Genomic DNA, 10420 nt, shown 5'->3' with positions numbered 1-10420 from the left:
GTAATCTGGGGAAGCCAAAAACAGTCGCGACTCTGCTTCCTAGCCGAACACAAACTTCGCAGCAATCGGAACGCCCCAGTAGCTAACCCGAAGCGAACAAAGAAGAACCTGAGTACCTCCGAGAACTCAGCAAAAAGCAACTCGGATTTATCCGAACAGGCCACAACTCAGGATACTGGAAAATCCTCGAGGCCGTCGCCGAAAAAACGGATGATCCAACTCCCGACGCGACCGCCGACTTAGCTGAAACAGTCAAGGCGCCGGAAATCTGGAGTAATAACAACCGTGATAGAAGCAGAACTACGAGATGGCTTGATCCTCGCAAGAGGTACGTAGGCAGCTCATCGCAACCCGATGAGTTCAGCTATCCCCCTCGCCAAAAGGGGGGGGGGGGAGATGGGAACGGATATCTTGTACTCCCGCAAAAACACTTTTCGCATGTAGTCTACATTATAAATGATAAATCCTTTTGATTCAAATGCTTACTCAACGCATAAACATTAAGGAAAACGAAAATCACATCTTTAAAGAACGCGAGACGTCGTTAGTTCCCAAAAGGTCTCGATTCTCCATTTTCCTCCAAACAGTCCATCCCTCCACTAAACAGTCCATCCGCGACTCTAAAAACTATTTCCGTCGATTGGCCCCGACGGAAAAATACGGAAACGTTTCACTCAATCAAATTCGTAGTCCGGCTTCTAACGGAGTCCTTTTTACATCCGACAAGGATATCATAGCGCGCTATACAAGAAATCCAAATTTTGGTTAGCTCTTCGTAAAGGAAGTAGCTCGACTCGTATCCAAACGAATCATATAAGCCGATAAGCACTTCGCAGATTCTAGAACGGTACGAGTCAGGTCGAAATCGCAAACAAGCAAAACGAAAGCCGATTTGTCATCGCACAGCTTCAGTCCGAAAGTAGACCTAGGTCGTGCCCTAAACCCAGCCTTGCTGGTATCTAAGACATCTCACAGGCATAAGTATCCAGAATACGAGATCCCAAAAGTTGCCTCTTATCGCTTACAAACCTAACGTTCGCTACAAAGTAACCTACGGACCTAGCGACAAAAGAAGAGATTGAATGCGAAGTGACTACGCGTATTCGAACCCTCTACACTTGACGAAAGTATAAATCAAAACGCATAGCTCGAAAAAATATTTATAACAGGGATCCGAAAGCCACCAACGGCCGATCCCGAAAAACATAAAGTCATGCGACCTCCTAAGGATCGCAACACATATATACAAACGGCCACACTTGGCCAAATCACAAGTTATAATCAAATTCATAGCAGTCGGTTAGAGATATTCCGAACGAAGAGTCGGGCTGATCAACCTCCTCATCCCCGTCGCCTGCGTTTGGACCCTCTCCTACATCCGCCGTATCCTCCGAAACCTGGATAGGATTCCACAGTTCTCGGATTCTTCCTTCAATTGGGGGAACAAAGGATTCGGCGTTGGCACATATCCTCATCGAGCTGTCCATCGTGGCGAGTTCGCCGGAAATAGAGAAGCCCCCACGCTGCATCTTGCCGAGGGTACCGACCGAACCACGGCACTCGCGAAAATCACCTACAAAGTCCTGAGCCTCTTTGTAAGCTTCGAACTCAGTAGAAAAAATTTCAGCCCTTCGGTTCATTTCGGCGGCAGCTCTTCTCCGTCCGCTCCTCTCCGCGCGAACGAGGGCTCGAGCTTGGATTTCGGCTTGCCGGCGATTTTGCTCCTCCATTTCCAATCGATACTTAGCAAACTCCCTTGCCGTTTCCTCCGCTTTAAAACGGGCCAACCGGGCGGTGCGGAAACTCCCATCAATCGATGCATTCCAAACTCTCACGGCCTGCAAAGAAGCCAAGGTCAAATAAAAAGAAAAGAGAAGTAACTCGAGTTTCGAGAACAAACCTCGTTGACCAAGCGAGCACCCTCCGCAGTCACTTTGTCCCTTCCTCGTTGTCCAAAGACTCGTCACGGGAAAACGCCGGAGGGAGTTCGTCAAAGAAGTCACCCGGAGGAGGAACATCCCGACTCTCCGAGGTAAAGCCGGGGTCGTATCTCGGCGTCGCGCCATCTCCCGACGAGGAATCAAAAGCGATCCCTTTATCTTTACGAGGTCTCCGCCTTTGCCTTAAAGGGGCAAAAACGTAGGACCTATCGTTGACGCAGGGACGAGTACCACCTCGCGATCGGAAAAGCGCGACCGCCCCTCGAATCCGGTCGAGAGTGAAGGAGTTCCAGGAACAAGGCCTCGACCTAAAAAGATCCCTCCTCACCGCAAGATCGGAGGGAACATGCGCGAGACACCTGTTCTCTAAAAAAAAAAAAAAAACACACACGTTCAATACTCGTCTTTTGAATGTTAAAAGAAGGGATGCAATAATTTTACCTCGCCGGTACAGCCATTCCGTCGGGAATAGATGGAGAAAGCCTTCCTCAACAGACTCTCCGTCTATCCTCACAAAAAAGAAACGATCGACATAATCCTTGGCGTGCGAGGTGACTCCATGGATCACCGAAAAGTTGGTCCTCGCCTTCATGGAGTAAACTCCATTGATACTCGTCGCCTTGGAGTTCCATAATCCCTCGAAATCGCAGGGCTAAGATCTATCCCTAACTCGTAACTCAGAATCACCACGCCGAGCCAGCTCTCCAAAGCCGACACGTTCAGCTGGCTGATTGAGATTCCGAAACGGTCAAGGGCTTGAACGATGACCCCAGGGATTGGGAACCACAATCGACATAGCGTCAAGAACGCCTCATAACAAGTAAAGTAACCCTCCGGAGGATGCTCCGAACTCTCATTCCCGCAGGGAATGCGGAACACGACTCCCTCCGGAACTCCATAATACTCTCGCAGAGTTTCGAGATACTCGGGAGACACTTCGCTCGGTGAGTCGATCTCTCCACGCGCCCTCAGGGGTCGCCGGGAATCGGGATCACGGGAAGGGGAGCATCAGTGCCAAAGACAGCATCGCAGTACGCGTTCCTGTTGATCTCCGAAACCTCGGGCTTCGGATTTTCTTCCTCAGCATGAAAACTATCCGAGGACGAGCGAGACTGCCTCTTCGAGATTTTTAATCTTGAAGTCATTCTTTTCTTAAAAAGCAGAGAGAGAATTTGCAAGAGAGAGATTGACTTGAGAATCTTGGGTGAAGTAAGAATGGTAAAGAATTCGCAAGTCTTTATAGGCAAAATTTTACTATTCACCCCGACCTTCGGCACGATTTCATCTCCATACTTTCCTCACGAGCCATACTGCAAGCTAGGACCTACGAACCCTACGGCTCCTAGCTAGCTGGGGGGCTAACTGTTGGGGTCAAAATCGGTCAAGACGAAATCGATGTCCGAAAGTCTCGGAAAAACATGAAAAATGTTAAAGCAACCTCGAGAGACCAATTGTTAATCGAGAAACCTTAAGAAAAGATTAAGTTCGAGATTCATCGTCTCGAAACCAACTACTAGAAACATTTTCTACACAAGGAAAGACCTACGGAAAACTAAAAACACGAGAAACACGAACACGCCGAAGGAACCGAGCAGCCAACACCGAACATGGCCGTGGCCGCCGGGCGGCTAGCCCGTGCTGGCCGTGGCCGCCGGCGGCTAGCGCCCGTGCTGGCCGTGGCCGCCGGGCGGCTAGCCCCGTGCTGGCCGTGGCCGCCGGCGGCTAGCACCCGTGCTGGCCGTGGTCGCCGGCGGCTAGCCCCGTGCTGGCTCGGGTCTTCGGACGGCTGGTCTTCGTGCGTAAGTTCCAAACCTCCGGGTCGCCAGAAATCCGTGTTTTCGCGACTTTCCGAGTCCTTACAAATAAAACCCTTTCTCTGTTCCGGGATTTCTAAAAACCCCTAAGACGTCAACGGATAGGAAGACTTCGTATAAAACGGTGATGGTTATCTTACAACGCCATTCGCCTTAGCAATGAATCGAAGATCTTCCGAAAGACTTGACATCCAAGTAGGAGCATCCTTTCAGAGAAAACGTGGAAAAACGGCGGAAGGTCGGAATACGGCCCGAAAGGGGCCAACTCCGATCGGACAGCTAGTTTACGATTTTCTAAAAGGATGGATGCGGCGGTTTACGATTATCTTTGCCTGACAAGATAAAAGTTAAACTTCCAGAAAAATAAATGACAACTTTCCGAAAAGATAAATGTCAACTTTCCCGATAAGCGCGAAAGCCGACGAAAATGGAAAAAGTCCAGCCCACGGCAGACTCAGCCCATCAAAGATAGACCGTCCTATGGGAGTATATAAGCAATGCTAGGAGCAGAGGAAGGGGGATCCGAAATCAGAGAGAAAAACCACTCCAGAGCAATTTAGAACTTAGGCGCTTATTTCCTTTTTAGCGAGCTGCGACTCAACTAGGTTAGATCTAGGTTTCGAGACTAGCGACGATCGACAGCTCTTACAGCCGAGATCTCGACCTGTTGTCCAAACGTTCTCCGCAGATTTGGAAATAAGATTTTTTCTTTTTGCTCTATTCATTTTACGCATTTATTCTCGAATTAGACTTGTTTTAACTTTGTCGTGCGTGGCCCAGCAGATAGCCGGGATCCTCGGGGAAAACTAGGTCAACTTAGTTTTCCTACGTTTCAACTTAACTAAAATCGACAGTGCGAATTTCGAATTAAGCAAATGTAGGTGTAATTCCAATCCTCCGGAAGTTTCCTTGTTTTAAAGATACCTTCGATCTCCTTCGTGATATCATCTCCAACAAACTCCCAATACTTCTGGAAAAACAAGGCAGACATCCCATCTGGCCCAGGGGCGCTCTCCGGTTTGATAGAGAACAAAGCTTCTCTGACTTCATCTCTGGAGATGGGCTTGATGAGTTCTTCATTCATCGGCGCTGAGACCCTGGGAGTCATACTCTGAAACACAGGATCATAAGATCTCGGCTCTGACGAGGAGAAAAGCTTTGTGAAGTATGCTAGAGCCACCTCTCCCTTTGCAGGGTCAGACCAGTGCAGAACTCCATTTTCATCTTTGAGTTTAGTAATCCCTTTCGAGCTCTGCTTGTTTTGACTGAAGACTGGAAAAATTTGGAGTTTTTATCTCCCAACACAAGCCATTTGTCTTTGCTTTTTTGTCTCCAGTGCATTTCTTCCTCTCTATGCGCCTGCATAATCTCTTTTTTGATGTTATTGATCGCAAAGAAACACGGGTATGATCTCGTCTGGAACCACTCCAATCTCTGATGCAGGATGTGAATTTTATCTTTAGCATTGAAGAGCCTTTTCTTCTTCCATTGGCTCATCACACTTCTGCATTTACTTATTTTCCCAGAGATGGAGCTATTGACTTGTCTTTGATTCCATGCCGATTTAACCATGTCTTTAACATCAGGGTACAAAAGAAGGCGCTTGTCAAAACAGAACCTTCCTCTGAAAGCTTCAGCTGTGGCCCTGAGACTAACAAAGACTGGACGATGATCCGATCCTCTTTTTCTCTAGGAACCGTTGGTTAGAACTTGGAAATAGTTTTACCCATGCCTTGTTAGCAAAACATCTATCCAGACAACATTGAATCCATTTTTTCCATCTCATGCCTCCCCAAGTGAATCTGTCACCTCTGCTCGGTAGTTCTTCCATACCACAGCAGCTTAACATCTCAGAAAAAGGTTTAAGGAGCTGTCGGGCCGTAGAGGACCTCCAGATTTTTCCTGATTGTTTAAGATTTCGTTGAAATCCCCTATCAAGCACCAGGGTTCTTGCCGAGAGCAGCCAATACGACTCAACCTCTCCCACACATAGCTCCTGCCATCAGAAACTGGCTCGCCATATATACAAGAAAGAAAGAAGCTGAAATCTCCGAGTTGAATCGAACAATCTATAATATTCTTACAAGCTGATAACACTTCCACCCTTATATTTTTCTTCCAAAAAAGGGCCAACCCGCCACTATAACCCACAGGGTTGATAGTAAAAACATGATCATAACCCAACCAAACTTTAAGATCAACTAAAACATTCCGACAATTTTTTGTTTCTGATAAAAAAAGCAAGTCCGGAAAATGGTATTGACGCATTTCCCGTAGACGTTGAATTGTCAAGCCTTGAGGCCGCCCCAAGCCTTGACAATTCCAGCTCAGAATGCTCATTGGGCGTTTGGCAATCCCTCATGTGGGATCACCTTAAGGCAGCACGCCTTTGGTGTTGATCTTCCTGACTCCTCTTTCTCTTCAAGCTTCCTCTTTTTTGCACCCGCAGCTTGCTTCCCCTCTCTTTGTGCAAATCTTTCACATAGCTCCTCCTTTGCGGCTCCTCCTTTTCTTTGCTTTCTTTTCGCCTTCGAAGGCCTCTTACGTTGAGTGATTCGCATTCTGTTAGTCCCGGATGAGCCAGACTCCCAAGCCTCTGACTTGAAAACCGTTGGATAAACAGAGCGAGATGAGTTGAAGCTGCTTGAATTTCCATCTGAGCTGTACAGATCTCCCTTCCCAGGAAGACTCCGAGTTTCGAAAGCCTTGAAAGAGGCTGCCATCAGCTTGTCTGGTTTAGGGGCCTGAGCCTTGTTCTCCTGGATCGCCAGCTGCTTTCCATAATCAAAAAACTAGGCCTTTTTCTCTGTTAAGATCTTGGTAAACTCAGGAGGAGCCTCCAACCTAAGGCAAGCTCTTTGCACCATCGGATCAGACTCAGCTTCTTTGACTGAGTTTATGACTCTGTCAATCTTGATAGCCTGATCCTCCCCTGTGTTGGCAAGAAGGTACCTTCTCATCTCCTGTAGGACTTCTTCAGCAATTCGAGGACGGCCTGTATCAGGGTTTATCCCCACCTGGTCATCGGAGAGAACTCCATACAGTGGGTCCTGAGGCTGGATAATAGGCTGCTTTAGAGCTAACTCCTCTTGGATTTTCATTCTTCTGACTCTGGCTTCCTCTCGGCGTCGATTCACCGTCAGAGGGCAAATTGACTTCTCATGGTTAAGACGGAAGCAAGTAAAACAGCGCTTCTGGATATTTTCATAGTGAAAGTGAACCACAGCTGTTTTTCCTTCCCCCAGATCAATCACCTTCGAGGGTCGCAAAGCCTTCGCGACGTTGAACTTAACCTTAACCCTGACAAACGGCTGAGTAATGGGCTTGGATGGGTCGTAAGCAACAACCATGGTTTCGCCCACGATATCCCCCAATGCCGTAAGAGCTTTCTCAGTGTAGTGGTTCACCGGGATTTTACTGATTTGGACCCAAATAGGCACATGTTGCAGGTAATCTTCTGGAGGGTTCTCCACCCAGCGTTCCAGCACAATAACCCACTCGTTGCAGGTTTGGACCCCTTTCTCAAGAACATCTAAGAGGTCATGCTCCTTTTGAAAGAAGAATTGGAAACGTTCTGCAGACAGAGCAACCCCACGGACTCTTCCTTCTTTTCCCCACTTCCTTGGCATCCTGTATATCAAGTTTGACATCTTTTGACACTCTGGGTTTAGAACTCGACCTATCAGACTCAGTTTGTTATCTTCAGCCGAGCTAAACCCAGGTAGTGTTGGCATCTTGAAAGGCACGTCTTCTTCTTCTAGGTTGAGCGCCATCATCGCTCTATCCATGGCAATAGACATCTTTAAATAGGGCAAATTTTCACTCAGATCTCACTTAAATCTAGCTCCCACCCACAATCTCCTTAAATGCTTGAAACAAAAGATGAACAAACAGATGAATTTTAATGACGGAGAGGCAGATTATACCACAAACCAATGTTTTCTTTGACTTTTTGGTTTAAAAACGTGTTTTAACCACTTTTATGATAACCCCAATGCAGATTGTACTTAGACACTCGAGAGAACCACTTAAGCCCACTAGGGGACGCTTTAGAGAGAAAAAACCTCTCACCTCTCACTACAACTTCACACTCGTAGACGGTAGACCATTATGGACGGCAATTAAAACTTATAATATTTTATTATTTGTACACATAGTAATATATTATAATATATATTATCAAATTCCACTGGATCGAGGTATCATTAAAAAAATATTAGAGTAGGAGTACAATATTAGTTGGACATCGGCTAGATAACTCATATAACAATATTTATTTGTACTACTCTCTTTTCTCTTCTATTTGCATACACCCTATTTTTTTTTTTGAGTAATTCTATTTGCATTACTTTAAAAATCGATTTCTTCTAATTATGGCAAAGGTGATGCTGGTGCAAGTTGCCAACTTGATTATTTTTTTTGCAAGTTGCCAACTTGGTTATTAAACGACGACATAAAGGAAATCGGCATTTATTATTTCACTAAAAAGTAGTAACAAAATTTATTATTCCACGCAGAAAATAAAACAAAGGATGAATAAAATACTCCATGTACTTGTTGATATAGAAGTTGATGATGGTGAGAGCCAATTAGAAGATCGATATGTTTTAGCACTCACCTACTTTTAATGATTAACATCGTTAACGTCAAACATTTCTCGGCTAATTAGCTGTTAAGAGATCCAAATCTTAAATTATTAAAGCAAATTGTACGTTGGGATACCATTTTTAGGGGAGAGAGTCGTAGTAGTAAATAAAATAAAAGTGTATTTATTTATTAGTATATGAGAAGAAATATTCATACAAAACAGCTTATGCTCATCTGTTCGGGTAAGCGCTTCATAAACCTAGATCTACTTCTGTCTTCATAAACCTAGTTCTACTTACTGTCTTATTCTCCTTCTTTGATCTTCTTTCAGATCATCAGATGTGATTCTTCTTTACATGTCCATCATAGGTTGATTGCATAAACCCCACAAGAATCATCACCATGCCTTCGGAGTTAACTCAGGAAGAACGATCAGCCCTCGCGCAATCCATCGCCGAGTTCCACACTTACCAACTCGGTCCAGGAAGCTGCTCCTCACTCCACGCGCAGCGAATCCACGCGCCGCCGGAGATCGTCTGGTCAGTCGTCCGTCAGTTCGACAAACCGCAGACGTACAAACACTTCATCAAATCCTGCTCCGTCGATGAAGGATTCGAGATGCGTGTTGGATGCACGCGCGACGTGATCGTGATCAGTGGATTGCCGGCGAACACGTCGACGGAGAGGCTCGATATACTAGACGACGAGAGGCGAGTGACGGGGTTTAGCATCATCGGAGGAGAGCACAGGCTGGTGAACTACAAGTCGGTGACGACCGTGCACAGGTTCGAGAAGGAGAGACGGGTGTGGACGGTGGTGCTCGAGTCGTACGTCGTGGATATGCCGGAAGGGAACTCGGAAGAGGACACAAGAATGTTCGCTGATACAGTCGTTAAACTGAATCTGCAGAAATTGGCGACTGTCACCGAAGCCATGGCTCGTAACGCCGCCGGAGAGGGAGGCGGCTCTCAGGCGACTTAGAAAACAAAATTATATATGTGGAAAGAATGAAAAATGTTTTTTTTCTTAATTACTTATTTGGGAAATGTTATTTACTATGCTTTTATATAAGATTCGACTATTTTGCTCGGTTTAAACCTCAAAGTTATTTAGTATCCACTAAAGTCTAAAAGGTTATTTTGGACATTAAGCATTGCGGATAAGTAGGAATCCTTTACTCTTTTGGTAAGAGTATATTTCTGTGAGTCTCAGTCAAAACTTTCCTACACAACTAACTCTCATACAAACCATACCAGAAATGTTGAGATAAATCAAAAATGGATTCTCGTGATACTTTTTATTTTTGCAGTTATCGTGATAGAAGTTTTCACGTGTGTTTTTTTCTTTTAGGTAGGTTGATTTTTCACGTTTATTTTGATGCATTTGCATTGTACACTATACACGTTATCCGTGTGTTAAATTAAATGTTATTGTACTTTTGCTTTTCAGTAGTAAAATTATTTGGGTTTTCAAAAGAGAACAATAACATTAATGTATTTTGGTGTTTATGTAAAGTTATAAATAATTAGTACAAAGTATCAAAAATTAACTTTAATAATTGCATAATTCATACATGTGTGTTTTCTTCTTCTCTTTTTGTACACACTAGAATCGACTGACTAGAATAATACATTTTTCAGTCATGTGTAAAATGTTAAATACCACATTTACTGAAAAAAACGAAAAAAAAAGTGTATGCATGATTAGCCTTCTGTTTATCTTCTACTTATGATTAGCCTTCTGTTTATCTTGGCGATTTTCATGATAGCGAGCTTCCTTAGCTTGATTCGCAAAGGTCTCAGTTTCACCCAACGGATTCACTATACCATTGTCGGAGTCTGTCTCCGAGAGCGACTCATTTTCCGGCTCAACAAGCTCCGGTGAGACATCGCGCGATGGACGCCGACGGACTCGCTTCCGCGCCGGTGGAGAAGACTGCGACTGCGACGAGGGAGGCTGAAACGAGCTTCCAGCACCAGATGAGCCTCGATTTAGACGGGAGCTTCTTTGCGGTTGCATATCGATGGCAAGAGAAGAGAGAGCTGAGCTTGGGAATCCTTTTGAAAGTGGCGATAATAA

At 45.2% G+C, this 10420-nt stretch overlaps 2 protein-coding genes across 3 annotated transcripts; one reads left to right on the top strand and one right to left on the bottom strand.

Moving 5' to 3' along the window:
• Window positions 1–6546: 6546 nt before the first annotated feature.
• LOC130502665 (uncharacterized) lies at window positions 6547–7554 on the bottom strand. The gene has a single exon (XM_056997432.1). It carries the CDS (start codon window positions 7552–7554, stop codon window positions 6547–6549), a length of 1008 nt encoding a protein of 335 aa, XP_056853412.1.
• Window positions 7555–8381: 827 nt separating this feature from the next.
• LOC130502666 (abscisic acid receptor PYR1-like) lies at window positions 8382–9438 on the top strand. Of its 2 annotated transcripts, none has more exons than XM_056997434.1 (2): window positions 8382–8583; window positions 8711–9438. In XM_056997434.1, the coding sequence occupies exon 2, from the start codon at window positions 8744–8746 to the stop codon at window positions 9320–9322; it is 579 nt and encodes a 192-aa protein (XP_056853414.1). In that variant the 5' UTR covers window positions 8382–8583; window positions 8711–8743; the 3' UTR covers window positions 9323–9438. The 2 variants fall into 2 exon arrangements, with proteins under 2 accessions (XP_056853414.1, XP_056853413.1); XM_056997433.1 differs by having other exon boundaries at window positions 8387–8583; window positions 8673–9438.
• Window positions 9439–10420: the final 982 nt, after the last annotated feature.

The sequence above is a fragment of the Raphanus sativus genome, unplaced genomic scaffold (assembly GCF_000801105.2).
Source record: "Raphanus sativus cultivar WK10039 unplaced genomic scaffold, ASM80110v3 Scaffold0644, whole genome shotgun sequence".
NCBI classification, from domain to species: domain Eukaryota; kingdom Viridiplantae; phylum Streptophyta; class Magnoliopsida; order Brassicales; family Brassicaceae; genus Raphanus; species Raphanus sativus.
Note: the sequence above shows the minus strand (reverse complement) of the source record. Positions and strands in the feature narration are given on the sequence as shown.

Bases quoted from the DNA above. Each gene is read 5' to 3' on its own strand.
- LOC130502665 (XM_056997432.1), bottom strand. From the start codon at position 7,554: ATGTCTATTGCCATGGATAGAGCGATGATGGCGCTCAACCTAGAAGAA.
- LOC130502666 (XM_056997434.1), top strand. From the start codon at position 8,744: ATGCCTTCGGAGTTAACTCAGGAAGAACGATCAGCCCTCGCGCAATCC.